The sequence below is a fragment of the Colobus angolensis genome, unplaced genomic scaffold, assembly GCF_000951035.1.
Source record: "Colobus angolensis palliatus isolate OR3802 unplaced genomic scaffold, Cang.pa_1.0 Scaffold194, whole genome shotgun sequence".
Classification (NCBI taxonomy): domain Eukaryota; kingdom Metazoa; phylum Chordata; class Mammalia; order Primates; family Cercopithecidae; genus Colobus; species Colobus angolensis.
This window is the reverse complement of record NW_012115088.1, coordinates 1656473-1682607: the sequence shown is the minus strand read 5'-3', so window position 1 is coordinate 1682607 and position 26135 is coordinate 1656473. Positions and strand designations below refer to the sequence as shown.

Here is a 26135-nt window from a genome sequence, read left to right as displayed (position 1 = left end):
AGACTCCATCTAAAAAAAAAAAAAAAAAGAGGTTGGCCATGGTGGCTCATGCCTGTAATCCCAGCACTTTGTGGGGCTGGGATCACTTGAGCCAGAAGTTTGAGACCAGACTAGGAAACATGGCAAAATCCCATCTCTACAAAATATACAAATATTTAGCCAGGCGTAGTGGCATGTGCCTGTAGTTCCAGCTCCTTGGGAGGTTGGAGTGGAAGGATTGCTTGAGCCCAGGAGTTTGAGGTTGCAGTAAGCTGTGTGATCACACCACTGCACTCCAGCCTGGACAAGAGAATGAGACCCTGTCTCTAAAAAAAACAAAAAAAAAACAAAAAAAAAAAGGGAAGAAGAAAAAGAAGGTAATAAAGGAGGATTAAAGGATTAAAGGAACAAAAAGACTAAGACATATAGAAAAAAATTGCAAAATGACAAACATAAAAACCAGGAAGTAACTGCATTCTGTCTACAGAGAGACATCTTTATAGATTCAAAGACACAAATAAATTGAGGGTAAATACGAAAAATCATACACCATGCAAACAGTACTAAAAGAGAACCAGAAAAGCAACATTTATATTAGAACTAAAAGCACTTTATGACAAAAAAACTATTAGCAGAGACACAGAAGAGTCTCTGATACTAATAAAACGGTCAAATCTTCGGTAAGACACAATTATAAACATACGCATATAAAGAGAGACCTAAGAAATGAAACAAAAACTGACAGAATTGAAGAGAAAAACAGACAAGTCAAGAATAATAGTTGGAGTTCGGGTGTGGTGGCTCATGGCTGTATTCCTCGTACTTTGGGAGGCTGAGGCTAGAGGATCGCTTGAGGCCAGGCGTTCAAGATCACACTGGGCAACACAGGGAGACCCTGTTTCCACAAAAAATAAACAAATCAGTCAGGCGCAGTGGCACACGGCTGTAGTCCTAGCTGCTCAGGAGGCTGGGGTAGGAGGATTGCTTGAGCCCAGGAGGTTGAGGCTACAGCAAACTATGGTCTCACAACTGTATTCCAGCTTGGGCAACAGAGCAAGACTGTATATCAGAATACACACACACAAACACACACACACACACACACACACAGCAAGACTGTATATCAGAACATACACACACACAAAGTAACGATTGGAGATTAAATACTTCACTTTTAATAACAGAACAACTACACAGAAGATCAACAAGGAAATACAAGAAATAACACTATAAACCAACCAGATCTAAGAGACACTTACAGAATAATACACTCACCAACAGGATAATACACATTCTTCTCAAGTGCATGTGGAACATTCTCCAGGACAGACTACGTTAGGTCTTAAAATAAGCCTCAATAAATTAAAAAGGACTGAATGAAATCATACAAAGTTTGTTCTCCAACTACAACGTAATTATATTAGACATGAGTAACAGAAGGGTATTTGGGAAATTCACAATTATGTGGAAATTAAACAACACATTTCAAAATAACCAACAGGTTGATGATGAAATTTTTTTTAATTGGAAAATATTTCGAGAGTAATGAAAGTGAAAAGACAACATATCAAAACTTAAAGGATGTAGCTAAAACAGTACTAAGAGGAAAGCTTATAGTTGTTAAGTATATATACCAAACAAAGGGAAAGATACCAAATCAATAATCTAGATTTTCATCTCTAGAAACCAGAAAAATGAGAGCAAACGGAACCCAAAGTAAGCAGAAGGGAGGAAATTTAAAAGATTACAGCAGAAATCAATGAAATGGAAACTAGAATAACAACAGAAAAAAAAAAATCAACCAAACCAACAGTTTGTTATTTGAAAAAACCAACAAGATTAACAAATGTTTAGCTACACTGAACAACAAGAAGGCTCTGAATCTTCTATTAAAATCAGGAATTCTATGATGGGAAGAATGAGATCAGAAAAATAAATACGTAAATATAAAAAATAAAATATAATTAGAAATTCACAAAGGGACATCACTATTAATCTTCTGAAAATAAAAAAGGACTGTAAGGGAATATTATCAACAATTATATGTCAACAAATTGGACAACCTAGATGAGATGGACATATTCCTAGAAATAAAAACCTATTAAGACTAAATCATGAAGAAAAAGAAAATCTGAATAGACCTATAACTAGTTACTAAAGAGACTGAATCTGTAATCAATAATCGCCCAACAAAGAAAAGCCCTGTACCTTATGGTTTCACTGGTGAATTCTATCAAACATTTAAAGAAGAACTAATATCAACCCTTCTCAAACTTTTTCAAAAAGTTCAAGAGGAGGGAACACTTCCTAATTCCTTCTATAAGCCCAGCATTATGCTTATACCAAAGCCAGAAAAAGACACCATAAGGAAACTACAACAAGATCACATATGAACACTGATGCAAAACTCCTTAACAAAATAGTAGCAAACCAAATCCAGCAGCATATTAAAATAATTATACACCATGACTAAGTGGAATTTATTCCTGGAAAACAAGGATGGTTATGGTTAAACATAAAAAAAACAATCAATATACCACATTAAAAGAATAAAGGGGAAAAAATAACATGATCATCTCAATACAGAAAACCATTTGACAAAATTTAACACTTGAATCGTTAAAACTCAACAAACTAGGAACAGAATGAAATCACCTCAACATAATAAAAGGCATATATGAAAAACCCACAGCAAACATCATACACAACAGTGGAAGACTTTTCCTCTAAGATCAGGAACAAGGCAGGGATGCCCACTTTAGCCATTGCTATTAAACGTAGTACTGGAATCTCTAGTCAGGATAATTAAGAAAGTAATTAAGAAAGAAAAATAAGGGGCCAGACGTGGTGGCTCATACCTGTAATCCCAGGACTTTGGGAGGCTGAGGCGGGCGGATCACAAGGTCAGGAATTCAAGACCAGCCTGGCCAACATGGTGAAACCCCATCTCTACTAAAGATACAAAAAATTAGCCAGGCATAGTGGTGCACACCTTTAACCCTAGTTACTCAGGAGGCTGAGCCAGGAGAATCACTTGAACCCAGGAGGCGGAGGTTGCAGTAAGCCAAGATCGCACCATTGCACTCCAGCCTGGGTGACAGGGTAAGACTCTGTCTCAAAAAAAATAAAAATAAAAATAAAAACTATCCAAATCAGAAAGAAAAAGTAAAATTATCTCTGTTCACAGATGTTATCATCTTATTTGCAGAAAATCCTAGATTCTACAACAAAACTATTAAAATAAATGAGTTCAGTGAAGTAACAGGATACAAGTCAACACCCAAAAATCAGCTGCATTTCTATACACTAACAATGAACAACTTGAAAAGAAAATTATGAAAGGAATTCCATTTATGAAAGCAGCAAAAAGAATAAAATACTTAGGAATTAACTAAAGAAGTGAAAGACATATACCCATACAATGAAAACTATGAAATATTGCTGAAAGAAATTTTAAAAGACATAAATAAATGGACATATATCTTATGTTCACGGATCAGAAGACATGACACTGTTAAAATGTCAAAACTACCCAAAGATTCAATACACTCACTACCAAAATCACCATGACTTTTTTGCAGAAATAGAAAAACTCATCCTATAATTCATACAGAATCTCCAGGAATCCAAAATAGCCAAAACAATATTGAAAAAGAACAAAGATAGAGGACTCACATTTTCTAATTTCAAAACATTCAAAGCAACAGTAATCAAAACACTAAGGTAATGGGATAAAGGAAGACATACACACCAAGGGAAAAGGATAAATAGCCCAGAAATAAACTCTCGTATATTTGGTCCAGTGATTTTCAACAAGAATGCCAGTATCTCTCAATGCAGAAAGGATAGTCTTTCCAACAAATGGTGCTAAGAAAACTGAATATCCACTTACAAAATAACTAAGACAAACCCTTATGCAATACCATAAAAAAATTAACTCAAAATGACTCAAACATAAGACCTAAAATTATAAAACTCTCACAAGAAAACATAGGGCAAAAGCTTCAGGATGTTGGATTTGGCAATGATTTCTCACACATGACACCAAAGGCATAGGCAACAATAATAAAAATAGATGAACTGGACTTTATGAAAATTTAAGAATTTTGTGCATCAAAAGGCAATATCGACACAGAATGGGAGCAAATATTTCCAAATCAAATACCTGACACAGTATTAATAACCAGGTAATATGGAGGACTCTAAAAGCTCAACAACAAAAAACAAACAACCTAATTAAAAAATGGGCAAAGTACTTGAAAAGACATTTCTCCAAAGAAGATATATAAATGGCCAATAAGCATATGAAAAGATGCTCAACCTCACTAATCATTAGGGAAATGCAAATTAAAACTACAATGAAATACTATCTTATACTCATTAGAATGGTTACTATAAAAACAGAAGAGAAAAGAAAAGACATGGAGAAATTGGAACCCTTGTGTCCTATTGGTGAGAATATAAAAAAGTATAGCAGTTGTGGAAAACAGTACGGTAGTTCTTCAAAAAATTAAACATAGAATTACCATATGACCCAGCAATTCCAGCTCTGGGTACAGACCCAAAAAACTTGAAAACGAGATTTCAAAGAGATATTTGTAAACTCATGTTCACAGCAGCATTATTCACAAATAGCCAAAATGTGGAAGCAACCCAAAGTGTCCACTAATGGATAAATGGATAGATTTTAGATAAGCAAAATGTATACAATTACAATGGATTATAATTCAGCCTTAAAAAGGAAAGAAATTCTGAAATATGCTAAAAGACGGATGAATCTTGAGGACATTATGCAAAGTGAAATAAGTCAGTCACAAAAAGGTAAACACTGTATGATTCCATTCAATATGAGGTACATGGAGTAGTCAAAATCAGAGACATAGAATGGTGGTTACCAGAGAATGAGGTAGGGGAATGGGGAGGTACACCATTATTATTTAATGGGTATAGAGTTTCAGTTTACAAGACAAAAAGAGTTCTGAAGATGGACTGTGGTGATGGTTGCACATTATGAAAATATTAAATACCACTAAATAGTATACTTTAAAATGTTAGGATGGTGGCTTTTAGGTTATGTGTATCTTTACAAAATAAAAGTGGGGAAAAAATTATTCTTTTAACTAATAACTTACACAACAGGTTGCGCTAGTTGGTGGGTGACAGGAGCACTAACATAAGCTGCAGGCTGTATGCCCATCATTCCTGAACCATCTTAAAGAAAAAAGAAAAAAAAAACGTTTATTTAGAATAACCATTTAATAACATTTTATTTATTCCTCCAGAAAAAGGTACATAATCAAGATGTTACCTAGGGAAAACCATCAATATTTCCCTCTGGGTTAGAAGTTAGCAAAGAAGAGCATAAGAAAACACAATCGTTATTTCTTAAATAGAGATGAAAAGGAAGTAACTATAAAATGTAACTGGACTTTAAAATAGGGCATTTATTAAGTCAATATATAACATCTGAATTAAGCAAAGCTGTGCTTTTCTCATTTAGATATTTTTTATTTACACAAAAAAACAATTTTCCTTATTGAGCCAAGGGGGGAGAAAATGCTTACCCTATAGATAACTTACAATAAGCAAGACTGGGATCCAAAGTATTCCTGGCCCCATAAAAATAGTATGCATCATCATAAGGAGTTCGATAGTTAGTAGCCAAAGGTGGTAGTAGGGGAGGTGGAGGCAGAGGTGCAATCCTGTATGAAAATAGAAATGAAAAATTCCTCTCATGTTTCATTGCAATTTTTTAAAAAAAATCAATATATTACTCTTTTGCAAAAACAGTACTGAAAATCCTGTCACTACTTTAGAAAAAGTCACCACCTTGCTCCAATCATTCATCAAAAATTATGACTCAAAAAGCAAATACTATTACATAGGATTTCACAATTTCAGGTACATTTGTGTAAGACAAAAACCTGGCTTAATATTCAATCAATGAATATCCAACAGGCACAATGTGCCAGTATCAAATAAAGACAGACATGGTCCCTGTCCCTCAAGAGTAACATGAAAATAAACAACTACAGTCAGCTACAAGCAAATTAAATAATTAATAGTACAAGCAAATTAAATTAAATAGTAATATAGCCCAGAAAATGCAGAGTGCTATAGGTACAGGACCAGGGACATTTAAACCACATAAGGGAGAGAAAGAAAGCACATGTAAGGCTTTCCAGAAGAGGCAACGCTTAAGCCATGCTACTGGAGTGAGCTTGTGTGTGTTAGAGGAAGGACAATCCAGAAAGAGAAGGCAAAGAGCTACAAAACAGTGTAAGTACAAATGGTTCAGTCTGACTGAGGAAACGAGTGTATTTCTTAATAGTAAAATAAAAGCAACTTAAATACCAACAGTAAAGTCCTGACATAATCTTTAGTATTTCATAAATTTAAAACTTCTGAAAACCTCTACATTAGCACTTCATTACTGATTAGGAAATATCTCTGTATTTCCACCAATGCAATATTTTTCAGTAGTAAAAATGGCAAAGGCAAACTCCTTTAAACGAATAGAAAGAGATGGCAGCATTCTAGAATGTTCTCACTGTTGTATGTATCTTAACAGGTTCTCCCTTGTCATATACTTCAAAATAATTCCAAAGAACTAAGAAGGCCCTGAAGTTCTCTTCAGCAGGGAATATCTTTCGTATTTACTAGCCACTCAATATGTGTCTAACCCTTACACTATCCTCACAACAAATATACATAAACAAAAATGTCAAATAACTGTTATGAAAGGGAGCTGTCATTATCATTAAATCTAATTTTATAGAGATTTATACAAGCTAATCCTCACAACCCTATAATTGTAAACATGAAATAAAATATACTACTACTCCACTTTTACAAATGAGAAAACTGAAGTTCAACAAAGGTGTGGTTTGCCCAAAATCCAGAGAGGAAAGTCAACCATTTCAATCCCTAATTCAATGCTGAGACCACCATAAAATGCTCTGTCAATTCCAATCCCTCCTATTCTTGAGTCAGGAAGCCAACAGATGAAAAACACAAAGCCCTTGATAAGTACAGTAAACACACTTCTACAGTGGGTTAGTAACTAAAAGACCAACTTCTACTGAAATAATATAGTTCAGAAAATATCAATGTTCAAAAAAGTTAAGAAAAACACCTCTAAATTTAAATATATTTTATAATTAGTACACTACCAGTGAACAAAAAATAAGCCCAGGTCCTACAAAGAAGAAAGTATAGCTCAGAAAATATCAGTGTTAACAACAGAATTTTCTTTATGTATACTCTATTATAGCCTTTTAACTATAGAAATCAAATCTTTACCCCAATACCTAAACTACAGGTTTTATAATCTCAACACTTTTTATTTCAGGCATTTGAGTTACACAGCCCATAAGTAATCACAGAGCATGAGCTGAAGGAAACAGAAGCTAAAATAAAATTATACGTATAAAAGAGCCACATTAGAAACTTTTTCTGCACAAATTGAAGAATTCAATGTTTGCCAAGTGGAAACAACAAAATTGAAAAAAATGTACAACTTTTATATGTTAAAAGATATCAAAAACAGACATCCCAAAATACGACCTAAAACTAAGTAAATAGTAAAATGTACTTAGTAATTCATTCTAAAGATACAAAATCATCTTTAAACAATAAAATGTTTTAAGAATTTCCCTTATTTTTGTAATAGCAGAGAAAAAAATTTCAAGAGAACTTATTTCACAAAACTGTTAACTGTACAAAATCTCTGAAGAATAACGTTATCCGCTTCAGCACATCCTTCTAAACATAAAATATAGCAATACCTTACCTAATTCCCAAACACAAAACATTTAAACAAGCACCTGGGAGACACCATTTCACCAAAGGCGCTGTTGAGTCCACTGCGCAAATCTTCATTTTGAGAAGGAACGGAATGAACTGATGGGATGGGTGGGACAGATGGGGCAGATAAAGGAGGGAGAGGTGTCTGGAAAGCTATTCTGGGTCTTTCAGGTGGTATCATCTCTTCAAAGTGTCTTGGTGCCATACTAAACTGCTTTAGTCTATCAGGCTAAAACAAAGAAAAAAAATCTGTTTGTTACATATAATCATAAGTTTAAAGGTAGAAGGGACTTCAAAAGACCTCCTATCCCAGCAGGTACTTAAGACAGTCACAGAATAACAGAACTTTACAGCTATAAAAGACTCCAAATATCTATTTTTATTTATTTATTTATTTATTTATTTATTTATTGAATAACGGAATTTTACAGCTATAAAAGACTCTGAATATCTATCTATCTATTTATTTATTTACCTTTGAGACAGAGTCTCACTCTGTCGCCCAGGCTAGAATGCAATGGCACGATCTCAGGTCACAGCAACTTCCACCTCCCGAGTTCAAGCAATTATCCTGCCTCAGACTCAAGAGTAGCTGGGATTATAGGCACCTGCCACCACGCGCAGCTAATTTTTGTAAAGAAGGGGGTTTCACCACATTGGCCAGGCTGGTCTCAAACTCCTGGCCTCAAGTGATCCGCCTGCCTCAGCCTCCCAGAGTGCTGGAATTACAGGTGTGAGCTTCTGCGCCCAGCCAGATTCTCAATATCTAATGCTTATTTTATAAATGGGTAATTGAGGTTCTCTGAGAAGTAATATACCACATAAGGTCTCGCTATTAGTAAAGAATTAAGCAAAGACTACAGTCAGATATTAATTTTAAATATATCTGTAGTATTATTTCTATGTACTAGGACATTGTGCTACTTCTCTAATCGCCATTTCTGTTATCTGTTACAAAGTATTCTGTAAAACAGGGTCAGCAAATGCTTTCTGTAAAGGGCTAGACAGTAAATAGGATTTGCAAGACTACACGGTCTCTTCATAACGAGCAGACTCAGCCATAGTGCTAAAGTAGCCACAAACAGTATGTCAACGAATGAGCAAGGCTGTGCTGCAACAAAACTTTTTTTTATGAAAACAGACAACAAAGAAATTTGGCCACAGGCCACACTTTGCTAATCTCTGCTTTAGAACATCACTTATATGACCTTTTCTAAGATCTGCATATCTAAAGTAAACCCAAAAATAAAGGCCTGTTTCCCCTAATTACTTCTTTATTCTCATAAATCAACTTGACACTCTATAGGAGCTTCAATTCAAAGATAAATAAGGTCTGTCACACACTAGTGTAACCATAAATACAAAATTTAACATGCCAACATATTACCTTAAAAAGCTCACCTTTTAAAAGGAAACTTTTGATTGATAAAAGAAAATATATTTAGCTTTGAAATTTATCTTCTTTTTTTTCTACCATGGTTATCTTATCAGGAATGATTTCTCAGGTTAACCTAGAAGCATACTGTGAGTGATGCTGGTGCAATATTAAACTTTTCCAAACAGATAACCCACAGGATATATTCTCGGCGTAAGTAAAAGCAAATCAAAAGTTGCCTACAGGTAAATAATTTTAAGTTGCTGCATCCTTTTTAAGAATGAGCTTTTTAATGAAATTAAAGGTCTTAATCATCATTCAAAGATGAAACAAGACTTGTATTAGAAATAAATACTACATAACCAACTACAGAAAAAATAAATTGTGGTAAAAACACAGAAAAAATAAATTGTGGTAAAAACAATAAATTACCTCCTTACTTAACTGCAATGATGTAATTCATTCCACTTAATGATGAGAATTGCAAAATTCAAGTAAAAATAAGATTATTCTCTCTAATGTTACAATAAGTAACAATTACTAAAATGCTTTAAAAATAAAGTCTTCAGTTTTCTCAGAAATCATTCCAATATAAGAAAAGTAAGTGATCAAGATGTATTCAAGAAAAGTATTAACATCAGTTATAAATTTAACCAAGATAACTTTCCCATGGAATAGTACACGTGAACAAAGCAGAGAGAACTAATTTAAAATAAACTTTAAAAAATGACACACAAATGAAAAAGGAAAAATTATGTCAAGGAAATAACAGTTAAGAGAATTTACACTTTATGAGAACAGAATTTAGTTAATTTTATTACTGTTCAAATTGGTCTACTCTCTTTTTCTCTCAATATTCTCTATCCCCACCTGCCACCACATTTGAGGATCATCTGATGAAAGATTAAACATTAAAAGATGCCAGAAACCCTTACCGATTTCTCAGGGTCTTGTGCTCCAGATGCTGCAACCCTGAGTTCTAAATCTTTTTCTCTAAACAAAATGAAAGTTTTACATATTAAAAAGATATAGTAAACTATCAAAATTATAAATCATCACTGAAAGAAGCTTATACACAAAGTCTATGCAATACATCTACAAAAACAAATAATTCCTTTAACTGACATCACAGCCTTAAATACTACTGAAAGCCAAATTTTTTTACTTGATACAAAGTAAACTAGAATTCACATGTAACTTACACTATGTATCTCTAAGCCAATGCCCAGAGTATTTCAAAGACTAAGTAATTCACACAAAATAAAATACAAAAATAAAATCTTTACCTTGCAAAACAAAAAACCTCTTTTAGGGCACACATATATTTTCAGTTAGCAAAGAGAAGGGTAAAAATTTAAATATATCTACCATACTTCCTAACAGGGTATTTTTAAATGTTAAAGATAACTAACATCAAACAGTAGATATTGGCTTCCTCTGAGATAGAAAAAGGCAAAAACTAAGAGATAACAGGTCTCAAATTCTCTCAAAACAAGATATCTATCCCTAATTTTGTTGTTGCTGTTGTTGTTGAGTCAGAGTCTCGCACTGTCTCCCGGGCTGGAGTGCAGTGGCGTGATCTCAGCTCACTGCAACCTCCGCCTCCCAGGTTCAAGCAATTCTCCTGCCTCAGCCTCCCAAATAGCTGGGACCACACGTGTGTGCCACCACGCCTGGCTAATTTTTTGTATTATTAGTAGAGATGGGGTTTCACTGTGTTAGCCAGGATGGTCTCAATCTCCCGACCTCGTGATGTACCCACCTCAGCCTCCCAAAGTGCTGGGATTACAGGCATGAGCTACTGTAATTTCTAATTTTAATCTATATTTAAAATTTCTAATTTTAAACTCTATTCCTAATTTTAAACTATAACATTTCATAGGTATTTCAACAAGAAAGACTACAAACAATGATACCTATATACAACATAAATACTTGTGATTTATCATTCCTGTGGAATTAAGGAAGCCATTGAAGTTTTTGAGCAGGGCGCCAGTTTGATTAGTGTGTTTTTTGACAGTTAATATCATAGTGTGCTGGATCTATTGGAGCAGGGAGAAGGGAGTTGGGAAGACTAGTTATTAGTTAGGAAGCTATTGCTGCAACCCAGGTCAGATGTAGAGAAGACTCATCCAAGGTTAATGGCTCTGAGAATAGAAAGAAGGAGGGGGCCTCATATGAAGTGAATAGGAGAGGACAAGGAATACAAGTTATAGTGAGATTCTGAGGCTCCATTATTGGGCTATTAATAGAAAATGAAGAAGGACAGTTGGTTTTGAGATGCTCATTTGGGATGGAATTGTTAAATTCATAGGATACAATTTTTTTTTTTGCACGTATGTGTGTGTGCATACCATTTCATATGGCAAAAAACACTTATATTTGTTACTATATATGGGATAATCCAGTGGGTGTATCTCTAACATTAAATGCTACCTTAAATCAAAAACTGAAGAAATCAATGAAGGAAGTAAAAGGTCTATACAGAATATACAAATACCCTCACTTGCAACTTATGGCCAAAACAACAACAACAACAACAACAACAAAAACTCTCTTGGTATTTATTTTCCTTGTTGATTTACCATGTAGAGATTAAAATATAGTGATTTACAAATCAAACATATTAGGAAGACAATCCCTTATTTAACCATCTACACAAATGCATTTTAAACTCAAAATATCTCTTTTAAATGCAAACCTTTCATTACCGTCTCTTGTTCCTCTGTTGCTCAGCCATTTGTTCCAATAGTTCTAGTCTGTATTTCTCTTTCCTTCTCTGAATAAGTTCTCGATCTTCACCTCCTAGATAGTGGTATCAGAAAAATGCAATCTTAACTCTTAAGCATCGTATGCAATTAGAAAGTCAAGTCCTTAAAAACTCCATCTTAATTGTATCATATAATTACTGAATATGCAAGAAATACAGAAGGAAAAAATCACATGAATCAGTCCTTCTTCAATTATTTTTGTAATTAATGTGTACCTACTATGTGTCAAACACAAGATACGGTAATCATGCCCATGCCTCTACCAGTAGTCAAAAATTTTCCTAAATAACAGAATATTCTTATCCCAACCCCATTTTTCTAACAATCTAAATAACATTTCCATTAATATCTTCCATAAGTCTTATAAATTTAACATTTCAATCCCAAATAAGCATCTCAAAATCATCTGCCTCTCTTCATTTTCTATTAATGGCCCAATACTGGAGCCTCAAAATCTCACTATAACTTGGATTGCTTGTCCTCTTCTTCTCACTTCATATGAGGCCCCCTCCTTTCTATTCTCAGAGCCATTAACCTTGCATAAGTCCTCTCTACATCTGACCTGGATTGCAGCAAAAACTTCCTAACTAATATCCAGTCTTCCCAACTCCCTTCTCCCTGCTCCAATAGATCCAGTACACTATGTAATATTAACTGTCATAAAATACACTAATCAAAATGGCACTCTGCTCAAAAAAATTCAGTTCTGCAGGAAAAAATACAAACCTCTCACCCTGGTATTCCTTATACAAAAATTCAGCTAATCAAAAATTTTGAATGCAGAGAAGATTATTATTATTGCATATGTTAACACCACAAAATAACCTCTTAATCTAGATATGCAAGATCTGGAACACTACAAAAATCACAGGGTATCAAGAATGCAATTGAAACAGCAATTTCTATACTGCCGTCATTACTGGTCTCCAACCATCAGTGGGCACACAGCATCTCAGTTTGTCCATTAAGCATAGATGTCAGCAAAAGTGAAGCTCCCATAGAGGTAACATAAATTACATTAAGATTAATAACTGTGTTTTATAATAAAAGTAAATATTGCCATTCCACTTCTGACCATGATAGAATAACCAACCACAAGACTTAACCTCACACTGTTTAAAAAACAAATAAACAACAACAATAACAACAAACTAGAAAAGTGGACAAAATACACAAAATAATTGTTTTCCAGACACTGGACAATAGGTAGTACAGAACTGTAATACCTAAGGGAAGGAAAATAGATGAGGTGAGCCCTATAATCACCCAATTTCTGCCCAAATGAAATTTCCAGACCACGGATACAGGTAAAGAGGTAAAGAGAACCCAAAGAGGGCCAGGAAACTGAGCTAAATTGAGTAAAGAGCAAAATTCAGGAAAGCTAAAATGGCTGAAAGTTATGGAGCAAAGATCCAATAGGAAGCACAAAAAGAGCTCCAGACTTATATTACTAAATAAACACCTGTTAAATAAATCTAGGGGGAAATGTACCACATTTCTAATCAACAGGCTAGATTCTTGGTTATTTAATAATTGCCCTTCTTGCTCATTTCTACCCCTAAAGTAGCCATTCAAAGATGGAAAGACCATCCATCTGGGAGCAGAAACAAGCCAAATTCCTGATCTTTATAATGGGAGGTTGCAAGAATGCCTGCTCATCTGCTAAAAGTACATGGGTCTCTCTTCAATCACAGCACAAAACACTGGAACCTCAGGAACACGTCAGAATGCTCAACCTTGACCTGACTGCAATCCAGAACTTGCCAAAAGTGTAGCTGAAGCAACTGATATTTGAGAAAGATACGCCACATCTACAATCTTCAGAGTTATTTATGCTCTCTTTCTTTACAAAGTGAAATCACCACAAAGCAATTGACCTGGGCCACAGTAGCTTAGCTACCCACAGAAATACTTTCATAAGTTGAGATCCACTATTATACCCTCAGTTCCTATTGAGAATCTATATAAAATATCACCTTTTAAAGAACATTAGCACAATTTCCACAAATAGCAATTGAAGGCATTTTGCATTATGATTCTCAACGTTTCTTATGTAAACAGTCCTCTTAAAATGTACTGCCCCCAAACAAAAAAAAAAAAGAGCTCCAGAAATCCACAGGAGGTCCCTTCAGACTTTGCAGTGTGCTAGTTTGTGCATTCACAGAGTGAAATTCCATTTGGCCTGGCAACAAACTAAGAAGGATATGTAAACTGAACAATTCTCAGACCTGAAACAAAGGAGCAAAATTCAAGCTCCAGCCAGCTATGTCCTTGGTGGTCTTTCAGGGAACACGTCAGAAAGATCACTCTATAGTAGTAAGACTAAACTATTCTCTGAAAGGAAAGCTACTCTAGAGGTCCCTAGCTAAGTTTAAAACTGAACTCAGATAAAATTGGTCTTTAGTGAGGAAAGGAAAAATCATTTTGGAAAAAATTCAGACTGCAGAAGCAGCCTGCTTGAAAAGTCACAGCAACAGACAAAAATAAAACAACCTGGGGGAAAAAATAAAACCTCAGACTGCACCTGGACAGATAAGCAAGGGTCCCAGAGCTCTTTGTTCTTTGTCTAATTAGTGAACTCCCAGGAAAAAGTTTCCACCTCCTTTCAGGCATATTTATAGTGGGAACTTGCATGGGGGTGGGGCAGGGGTGGCTTATCTAAAACAAACCCACAGATATACAAACAAGACAAGCAGCTTTCTGCTTGCCTAGAGACATACCCACAGCTGTGTAAGATAACACGAGTTGCACAGACAGTTTTACTGATAAGTTACTCAAACTGCTACAGAGATTAAGTTTCTTATAAAAGCTTTTTAATATAGCTATAACCCAGCCATTTACTTGGACTCCCCTATTCCCTGCAGAGAGCTTTTTTTCTTTCATTTATTAAACGTTCACTCCAACCCCACCTTTGTGTCTATATTTCTTAATTTTCTTGGACATGGGACAAAGAACCTGGGGTACTAGTTCAGACAATGAGAAACTGCTACATTAAGGAGCATGTGTGAGACTGCAACATTAGTAACAGAGAAATGTGACAATGGTAGGCAAATTTTTTTAAAGATGGCTACTATGTTCCCTGCTCCCTGCTGAATCCCTGCATAATTCCCTCCCCTTGAGAATGGGTAGGACCTGTAACTTACTTGTATACAACAGAATATGGAAGGGTGGAAAAAATATTTGCAGATGTAACTAAGGTACTGAATCAACTAATTTTGAAGTAATTAAAAGGGAGATTATCTTAGGCGGAACTGATATAATCAGGTGAAAGCCCTTAGAAGAAGGAATGGGCCCTTCCTGAATTTAGAGATTCCTCTTGCTGGCATAAAGTTAAGTAACCACGGTAAGGAAGCCCACATGGCAAGGAACAGCAGATGGCCACTAGGAACTGTGGGCAGTCTCCAGTGGGTATCCAGTAAGAAGCCAGGGCCCTCAGTCATATAGCCACAAAGAAATGAATTCTGCCAACAACCTGCATTAGCTTAGAGGCAGATTCTTCCCCCACTCAAGCCTCTGGTTAAAAAGCAGCCTGACAGATACCTTGATTATAGCCTTTTGAGACCATTAGCAAAGGATCTGTTCAGTAAACCATGCCCAGACTTGACCCACTGGAGGTGCTGCCTGAATGCAATTTCCAAATGTTCACTAGAAAAACTGGGATCAAACAACACAGAAGACCTAAAAGAGATACTTTTGTGACATTCAGGCACAAAACATGGCCCACATTCCAGACTTTCAAAGCAGACTATACAAAGCAAAAGCTGCAAGCTATTGGTGAAGGGACAGAAAATCAACTTGAACCCAGTATCCCACACTCTTACATAGCAAAGGCTTGTTACTGTTAGGGGAAGGGGAAAAAAAAATCTGGTGAAAAATCTGATGCAAAACCCTCCTCAGACACAAAGAAGAGTTTAGCTATCATCCTGGGCAAGGACAGAAATGTTGAGAAAGACCCATCCCTGAGGCCCAGATGCACAGGATCAGTACAGCATCAAGTAACAATCAACAGCAATATATTGCTGAGAAGGGGGAAGTGTGGAGGGGAGAGATGCCCTCACTGTCAAGGACATAAAGGTCTTGCTGAAAACTGGGGAAAGTGCAGGAACACTAAAAAAATCCCTCTGGCACTCCAGGCCTCACACAAAGGGCAAGATAGAGAATTCAACACTTCTCTCTAAGCAATCAATAGAAGCAGATAAAATTCATTAAGGATATACAAGACATGAACATACAATGAACTAACTTGATTTAACTGACACTTTTTTTTTTTTTTTGATACAGGGTCTTACTCTTTCACCCAGGTTGGAGTGCAGTGGCACAATCACGGCTCACTGCAGCCTCAACCTCCCAGGCTTAAGCAATCCTCCTACCTCTGCCTTCTGAGTGGCTAGGCCTACAGGTGCATGCCACCACACCCAGTTAATTTTTTTATTTTTTGTAGAGACATGGTCTCCCTATGTTGTCCAGGTTGCTCTCAAACTCCTGGGCTCAATCAAGTGATCTTCCTGCTTCAGCCTCCCAGGATGCTGGGATTACAGGTGTGAGCCACCACACCCAGCCTTAAATGACATTTATAAACTAGTATACTCAACAACTGCACCATGCACATTCTTTCAAGTACACACTAAACACTCAGCAAGACAGACTATATTCTGAGCTACTCAAAAAAAAAAAAAAAAAGTCACAGAAATTCAACAAACTTGAAATAACTGAAATTAATCTAATTATATTCTTGGATCTTAAGAGGCTTAAACAAGCAGTCAATAACAAAAAGACAGAAGGAAAATCCCCAAATGAATGGAAATTTTTAAACATACTTCTAAATTATCTATGGTTCTCTTATAAACCCCACAATACATTTGTTATTTAGCTCTAAACTAAATCAATGATCTTACTTTTTAAATAAAGAAAAGGCCCCAAGTGACATCCTTGGGGCAAAATTATAGGAAGATAAATTTCAGTTCAATTGAAATAAGAGTATCATAACAATCACAGCCATCTGAAGATGGAATGTCCTGTCTCTGGGGATAATAAATTTCCTATAGGTATATACAAACATAGTTTGGGGGGGGAAAGATCAACCACGAGATAAGTCATTGAATTAAGTGACTTTAACAGTTTATTTCAAATGTTAGAGTCCATTGTCTTACGAAATATTCATCTATAAATCCTGGACTGCATTAAACTCATGCTATTTATCTTTAAAACGTCAGGGTACAATAATCCTTTTATTGATAAAATTATTTATCAGTAGGCTCTCAGCTCAGAAAGACATTTCTCTTATTTTACCATGTTTTAACATCGGCAAGGAACAGTGGCTCATGCCTGTAATCTCAGCACTTTAGGAAGCCAAGGCGGGCAGATCACTTGAGGTCAGGAGTTTGAGACCAGCCTGGCCAACATGGTGAAACCCCATCTCTACTAAAAAAATACAAAAATTAGCCAGGCATGGTGGCACACGCCTGTAATTCCAACTACTCAGGAGACTGAGGCACAAGAATCACTTGAACCCGGGAGGTGGAGGTTGCAGTGAGCCAAGACTGTGCCACTGCACTCCAACCTCAGCGATAGGGTGACACTCAGTTTCCAAAAAAAAAAAAAATCATAAGAATATAGCCTTTTAAAATAAAATAAGTAAATAAAAATAAAAGAAAAAAATATAGCCTTTACATGGTACTGATTAAACCGGTCAATTTTCACCTACAGATAATATACTAGAATGAAATTCTAGGTAGCATGCCATTTTTCTCACAACAGTCATTCACAAGGGAACGAAAACCTGAGAATATAATGCAATTATATGTCTCTAAACCAGTATTTAATTTACTGTTTTTACGTTGAATGAATTTAGAGTGTTAATTTCTTCATATACTTTACTAAAACCAAATTTCATTTTTTTCTAACAGTTTTCACACAAAGAACAGACCTCTTTTCTATTACATATTTAAAGGTACAAACCAGAAACAAGGCTCTCCTCACAGTTTCTGGTATTAAATTGTGACAAGTGTCATACAGCAAAACAAGCTTATATTCAGCAATGACTTCTAATAAACAGAAAATTTAGACCATCATCATGACTTGAATAAAACACCTTCTCAGAAACTATATGAAAAGAACAAAGGAAAGAAAGGTTTAATTTGCAGAAAATAAACTAATATACAAAGCAGTTTTGTACTAGTTGAAGAAACTAGAAAGAAGAATTAAGGAAAAACCTATCATATATAAAACAAAATATTTTTAAAAAGCAGAATGTAAGAAACAGCCACACTGCAACAGAGTGCTAATAAAATATGGAATTAAAAGCTCACTACAGATTGGTAATGATCAATCCATTTTGCAAAGAAAAGATTACTGAAACTAATAATTTTATTATCACCTATGGAAAGCACATCACTAAATAATTTAGCTTTCAAATTACACATAGATGTGTTCATGAATATCATGAATAAAAATACAAAGATATATAAAATTTTAAAAATACAAAATAAAATTATACATAGAGCTATATATGCTAAATGATTAGCATAGTATCTAGCCATAAAGTAAGCACTTACAAATATTTTCTACTATTAGTAAAAACAGTATTAATTACAACACTGAATTCTCACTAAAAAAGGATTATAAGACACTCTGTACAAGTCCAACGAATTGGAAGTTTTGTGCCTACCAAAGAGCATCCCTGCAAAAGGACTACAGGTATCTTGATTAGTAGATTTGGATGGTTCATTGTCTAAAGCACTAAAGAAAAAAAGACAGAGAAACAGAGTAAGTTAACATCCAGATAATTTTCAGGAAGCAAAATTTTAGAGTAAAATATAGATATGAGTTATTAGCCTTTCAAAGTACTATGGACATTATAATATTTACAAATTTTTAAGGTTAAGGTAAAATCATGGCATTCTATCTCTTTATACAGTGCAACTCCAATGTATTCAGGCTTAAAAAAAAAAAAATTTTTGGCCAGGCATGGTGGCTCACACCTGCAATTCCAGCACTTTGGGAGGCCTACATGGCTGGATTGCCTGAGGTCAGGAGTTGGAAATCAGCCTGGCCAACATGGTGAAACCCCGTCTCTAATAAAAATACAAAAAAATTAGCTAGGTGTGGTGGCGGAGGCCTGTAATCCCAGCTACACAGGAGGCTGAGGCAGGAGAATCACTTGAAACCAGGAAGTGGAGGTTGCAATGAGCCGAGAGAGCATCATTGCGCTCCAGCCTGGGCAACAAGAGTGAGACACATCTCAAAAACAAAAACAAAAACGTTCAGCTTGCTTCACTGGCTGTATAGGTTCTCAAATAAAATCTTTTTCAGGCTGGGTGTGGTGGCTAACACCTGTATTACAGCACCTTGGGAGGCCAAGGTGGGCAGATCGCTTGAAGTCAGGAGTTTGAGACCAGCCTGGCTAACATGGTAAAACCTCATCTCTACTAAAAATACAGAAATTAGCTGGGCATGGTGGCATGCGCCTATAATCCCAGCTACTTGGGAGGCAGAGGCAGAAGAATCATTTGAATCCGGGAGGCAGAGGGTACAGTGAGCCAAGATCACGCCACTGTACTCAAGACTGGGTGACAGTACAAGACTCTGTCTCCAAAAAAAAAAAAAAAAGGAATATAAGTGCACATAAGACCGGGTGCAGTAGCTCACGCCTGTAACCCCAGCACTTTGGGAGGCCAAGGTGGGCAAATTACCCGAGGTCAGGAGTTTGAGACCAGCCTGGCTAACATGGTGAAATCCCATCACTACTAAAAATACAAAAAAATTAGCCAGGCGTGGTGACGCACGCCTCTAATCCCAGCTACTCAGGAGGCCGAGGCAGGAGAATCACTTGAATCCAGGAGGCAGAGAGCCAAGATTGTGCCACTGCACTCCAGTCTGGGCAACAGAGTGAGACTTCGTCTCAAAAAAGAAGAAAAAGAAAAAGAAAAAAAAAAAGTGCACATAAATTTAAAAAAAAAAAGAAGAGAAAGAGTGACCTATGCACACACTTAGAAAAGATCATCCCTAAAAACACTCCTTCCTGGCCGTGGCTTATGCCTGTAAGATCCCACCACGAGTTTGGGAGTTCAAGACCAGCCTGGACAACGGAGATCCTGTCTCTAAATTTAAAAAAAAAAATTTTTTTTCTTTTAAAACTAGGCAGGCATAGTGGCACATGCCTGTAGTCCCAACTACTCCAGAGGCTGTGGTGGGAGGGTCACTTGAGCCTGGAAAATCAAGGTTTCAGTGAGCTATATCATGTCACTGCACTCCAGCATGGACAACAAAGCTGTCTCAAAAAAAAAAAAAAAAAACCTCCTTTCTTGGAAGACTGAAACAAGGGGAAAAAAATCCTCAAAGGAAACTTAATTAATTAGAATGAAACAGCAAATTATCTTCTTGCAAGCAGTGTTTATATATTGTTTTTCTTAGAAAAAACAGACATCTGTCTTGACATATGACATTATCTTCACTGTATACTATAGATTCAAAACCATTTATCCTTATGTACAACACCAGAATGCCACCAAGATGATAAAAAACTGTAAGTAGAAAGAGAACATAAAGATAAAATATATATAATTTCCTTTCAACATGACAAAATATATACGAGCACTAATTTTACAAAGTAAGCATAAAAGCTATCTACTTGATAAACTGAAAATCAAAAATAAACTTTTGAAAGAAAAATTCACACCACAGGAACATTCCCAATTTTTTTTTGTTTTTTTTTTTTTGAGATGAGTCTCACTCTGTTACCCAGGCTGGAATGCAGTGGCACTATCTCAGCTTACCACAACCTCTGCCTCCGGGGTTCAAGTTATTCTCCTGCCTCAGCCTCCGGAGTAGCTGGGATTACAGGGATTATTACCAGGGATTACAGGGATTACCACGCCCGGCGAATTTTTTTTTTTTTTTTTTTTTGTATTTTCAGTAGAAAGGGTTTCACCATGTTGGCCAGGCCAGGTTGGTCTTGAACTCCTGACCTCAAGTGATCCGCCTGCATCAGCCTCCCAAAATGCTGGGATTACAGGCATGAGCCACCGGGCCCAGCCACATTTTCAATTTATTTCCAGATAAGTTGCATCACCATGACTCTAAGATATTTTAAGTTGATTTTTAGTCCATTAAATTACACTTCTTTTATTATTTCAAACAAATTTACATACTTTGTAATGATAGAGACTTCTTCAGAACACCCTGGCACACTTTATAACCAAAAACTTGTTCTTTAAAAGAATGCTATAAAGTACTATCAATTTTCATTTAGTACTACTTCCTCATCCTTTCTTTTCCTTTAATTCACTTCTCACTAAGAAGGAAGGCTGTTAATTTACTATACCTTTCTACTTTTTCAGTTAGCCAGTTTAAGGCACATTCTGTTTCACAATGTAATGACTAAAGGGGAGAATTTATATTACATACTGTACCTTTTATTCTCAGCAGATGAAATTCTTATGTTTGATTGTTCTACAACATCCCCATCATGTTCCATAGGAGGCACATTCCCTCGTCTGCTCCTATGCATCCTTAAAAACATATTAGCTTATAAAGAATGTTCCACATACAGACCTTCTTACACTTCGGTGGTTTTACATTTGATGTTGGCAACATTAAAGGGAACAAAGTGTTATAATGAAGTTTTACCATAAACACATTCTAAAATTAAATAGAATTTGTATGATCTGCTGGTTAATGAGACACTAAGAGTTTAAATGTAATAATCTTTTCTAAAAAGATTATAAATTATTTTAATGTACTTTCTATAAGTTTTGATTTTTAAAACTACAAATATACTAGCACTTTTTTATCATTCTATTTAAAAGTGAACTGAACACCTACTGGGTATTCGGACACAGTCCCTATACTCACAAAGATTATAGTCAAAATTCAAAATGAGAACATTTTTTAAATCAAAAGTCATAGAGTCTGTGAATTATTTCATTGTATATATAACCTTCTTTTTTTTTTTTCCTGAGACGGAGTCTTGCTGTGTTGCCAGGAGTGCAGTGGCACGATCTCAGTTCACTGCAACCTCTGCCTCCCGGGTTCAAGTGATTCCCCTGCCTCAGCTTCCTAAGCAGCTGGGACTATAGGCGCGCGCCACCACACCTGGCTAATTTTTTGTATTTTAGTAGAGATGCGGTTGCACCCTGTTGGCCAGGATAGTCTCGATCTCCTAACCTTGTGATCTCTCGCCTCGGCCTCCCAAAGTGCTGGGATTACAAGCATGAGCCACCGCGCCCTGTCATAACCTTTTTAACTTAAAAATACAGCAGCAGTCTGTAAATTAAATCAAATGTAACAAATCATGACATTTGCTAACACTTTAAATCACAGGAAAGAATAAATGTTACTGATAGGCGAATGGAAAACATTAACGGGAAAATGATTAGCTAACTTTACTTACGAGGTCATAAACAACAAAAAGAAAGATTAGTATGTTTTCTATTTTCTTCTTTAAAAACCTTTTTGGAAAGTAATAATGAAAAAATGTTTTTCAATCAATCTTTTTTCCATTTGGCAAACACTGATTTTATTTTTAGCTTAATTTCTCATACCACAGAAACCAACATGACTTTTTATACCAATACTTATCGGCATCCGTGAAAATCAGCATTTCATAATCATTTCAAAGTTTCTTTACATGGCTGTTGAGTTACGCAACTATACTGTCTTTCTCAAGAGGACTATTACAAAGAAATATGGTTGTTAAAGTGGTATTCAGTATTTTAGGTGAATTTCATTATCAGATTAAGAAAAATGGCAATTTTCCGGAAAAAAAAAAAAGAAACTTCTCACTCTCCACAGAACCAGCATATAAAATTCTTTCTTCACTTGTTTCCATCATACAAGCCACTGTCAACATTATCTGTGGAGAAAACACTATTTGGAATTTTAATCTTAGTAACTATGACATGGCATAACGCATGAATGGTTTCCATTTTTTAATCAATCACACATCACACACACATTCATCACACACACACATTCTGATGTGTGAATGACACATCAGCTTAGTGTCATTCCCTACTTATACCACTTAACAAACAGGTAAATACAAACTCAAATTCAAATTTGTAATTAACACTGCCAGGCAACCAGATTCAGTTATACTGGATCTTTAGAAAAGTGCTAACAGAGCAGGCCTGAGACTGCCTGTCCTCAGAAAAGCCTGACTATATAGTTGACCCTTGGCTGGCACCTGGGAATACAGATTTTGGGAGTTACAACCACCAGCGGAACTGATAAGAGCAGCTCACTGTGCTTAAACTGTTTGCACAAACTATAGTTTATGCTAAACACTTGCTTTTCTTCAGGAAGTCTGGAATTTTGGTACATGCCAGGTACAGGATGCCTATGTAACCATCCCACAATAAAAACCTTGGGCACCGAGTGTCTAATCGCTTTCCTGGTAGACATTTCATATATTGTTACAATTCAATGCTGGAGGTAGTAAGCGTCTCCTGTGTGATACCACTGGGAAAGAACCTTTGGAAGCTTGTGCCTGGTTTCCTTCAAACTTTGTCCCATGTGCCTTTTACCTTTGCTGATTTTGCTTTGTATCATTTTGCTGTAATAAATTATAACTGTGAGTACAACTATACCCAAAGTCCTATGGATCCTCCTAGCAAATCACCCAACCTAGAGGTTTTCTTGAGAACCCATGACACAACACAAAAAGCAAATTCACTGGTGTAGTAAAGAGGTATCTATGCCAAAAAAAAATTATATATAAAAATAATTTCTTTATATACATTCTTTAATAATAAATCTTTAAAAAATCTTTAACAGAGGCCAGGCACGGCGGCTCATACCTGTAGTCCCAGCTACTTGGGAGGCTAAAGTGGGAGGACTGCTTGAGCCTGGAAGGCAGAGGTTGCAGTGAGCCAAGACTGTACCACTGCACTCCAGCCTGAGCAACAGAGTAAGACCCTGTCTCAAAAAAAAAAAAAAAAAAATTAAATAGAAATGTAAAGTTACAAATTCTTAAAAGCATAACCTGGGGTCCCAGAATTAAAGGTCACTTAGATATACAAAAGCTTTTTCTAAAGTTAACATAGAGCTTGTGGCTTCCTTAATTATTAGTTAAGTTTTCCGAAGATAATATTTAGATTAATAATTCTAGCTTATCTTTATACCACCACTGCACCCAAGGTATCCACACTAAAAAATCTTTTACAGGCTCTTCAGTGTATATAGATAGTAAAGCAAATGCCATAAACACAAGAGGTCATTTTCCAAGTTCATCCTAAATTAATTTAAGAAATGATTTTATTTATGTATAAGGTTAAGGTCTCTTTGCTAAAATCTACAGCAAAATCAAAAGATTTCCTAGTGAACAGCACATATGAAAAGATGTTCTAAGCTATACCTTTCACTGCAGAAAAAAAGTCATTTACAAGATTATAAAAGTCCACTTTGTCACCAACAATTATAATAAGATCAAGACTGAAAAATGTGTAAGAGACTAAAAAAGAGCAGAAATAAGCATTTCACTAAAAAGATAAAATCCTAGGGATACTATTCAATTTTATGAAATGACACATGATTTGCTTATCTTTTTTAAGTCAAGGAAGAATTACTGTTTACAAATACAGATTTTATAATTTTTTTTTTAATTACCAATATAAGACCTAAAAAAAAGAAACCTTGAAGGGAAATTAAGCTGAAAAGCCAAACTATAGTTTGGAAAGTTGGCCACTTTATTCTCTATTAAAATATCCCTACAATTTTTATGGCATTTCCTTCATTTACTAAAAGTGCCTTTTATATTTCTAATAAATTTAGCATTTAATCACTCTGAACTACCTCTGTTAGTTCACTTAAACAGCTTTTATGGTCTCACAATTTATTGTTGTAATCTTTTCTGAACAAAAAAAGTCCTCTCTGAAAAAAGCAACTAGTATGAATCAGCAGTGGTTTTACTATGGTTACCTCTTTATTCAATCGTCTCAACATTAAAGGGAAACAGACAGACAATAATATCCAAAAGTAATGCACTCACCTAATGTCTAAGAACCATCTGATTCTAACCAAAGTTCAGGGGTTCAGTTTAGGTTGTTTGTCCCTGGAAGCCCTTTCTGTTTCACTGTGAGAGTACCAGATTAAGACTATCCTTGTGACCCAGAAGTAATCTATCTAAATACTCTCCCATCAAATTACTAACCAGGTCCAAGCCTACTTAGTTTCCAATATCAAACAAGATTAGGCACGTTCCAGGGTGGTATAGCCATAGAAAATCTATCTAAATATTCTATGGCTTTTAATATACAGGTTCACTTACCATACCTTAATATATTGGGTTTTGTCAGAAAGGGACAGAACTCATAACTTTGAAATGCAAATCAGATATGATTGAGGGAATAAAACAACTGCAAAATGGTTTCACTATCCTACTAACTAAAAAAAAAAAAAAAGTATTTTAAATGAAAAAAATATTTCTCTCCCTATTTCCTTGAAGACATGAGTCAACAACTCTAGCTGATCAGGTAAAAATCTTAATACCCAAAGAAACCAGGTATAGGGTACAGGCCAACTTTATCCTAAAAATGAACACGTTAATCTTAAAAAAAAAAAAAAAATAGAAGCTAAAGAAAAACTCTTGAGATGTTAACTGTGGACAACCATTTTTCTCTTTGTTTTCAATTCTTTCCCAATTTTTATATTTACTTTGGTAGCACTGTTTTCTATTACCAATCCCATCTACCCTGTACCTGGTTTCTTTGGGTATTAAGAAGTAAAACTTCTTTCACTCATTAACATTGGTTAAAGCAAAACATAATAAAAGTAAAATATTAACTTCTACAATTCAAGTTAATAAATAAGACTAGGATTACTATATTTAAATAGAGCCTATAAATTTCAAAGTATCTTAGGACATGCTATTACATTCTACTTTAGAAAGCTCCTAAAACATGATAAATTTTACTTAAATTGGTAAATATGAATAAATAAACAACACACATACACACACAATGCAACTGTCAATTACAGTGTTAACCACCTTGTTAATATTTAAGAACACTGTCAGTGATTCATGATACAAGTTTAGGAAGGTAACGTCATATTCTGAGAAAAGTTTTAGCTTTCCTATATTTAAGTATGGGGAAATATTTCATTAATAATTATGGTATATGAAAAAAGTAAACGTTTATAGGGTAGAGAAAAATTGAAACTAAAAATAAAAAATTATTATAAACCAAAACTAGAATTGACCAGAT

At 35.4% G+C, this 26135-nt stretch overlaps 1 protein-coding gene across 3 annotated transcripts in view; it reads right to left on the bottom strand.

Moving 5' to 3' along the window:
• Window positions 1–26135, bottom strand: part of CSPP1 (centrosome and spindle pole associated protein 1) — a 126881-nt gene that overhangs the window by 73017 nt on the left and 27729 nt on the right. For all 3 annotated transcript variants that reach the window (XM_011940905.1, XM_011940904.1, XM_011940906.1), the window contains 7 exons: window positions 21342–21440; window positions 18599–18669; window positions 11872–11965; window positions 10096–10153; window positions 7806–8014; window positions 5560–5681; window positions 5112–5190 (listed from right to left, as the gene is read on the bottom strand). In XM_011940905.1, the coding sequence (XP_011796295.1) occupies window positions 5112–5190; window positions 5560–5681; window positions 7806–8014; window positions 10096–10153; window positions 11872–11965; window positions 18599–18669; window positions 21342–21440 (732 nt within the window). The remainder of the gene's footprint in view (window positions 1–5111; window positions 5191–5559; window positions 5682–7805; window positions 8015–10095; window positions 10154–11871; window positions 11966–18598; window positions 18670–21341; window positions 21441–26135) is intronic.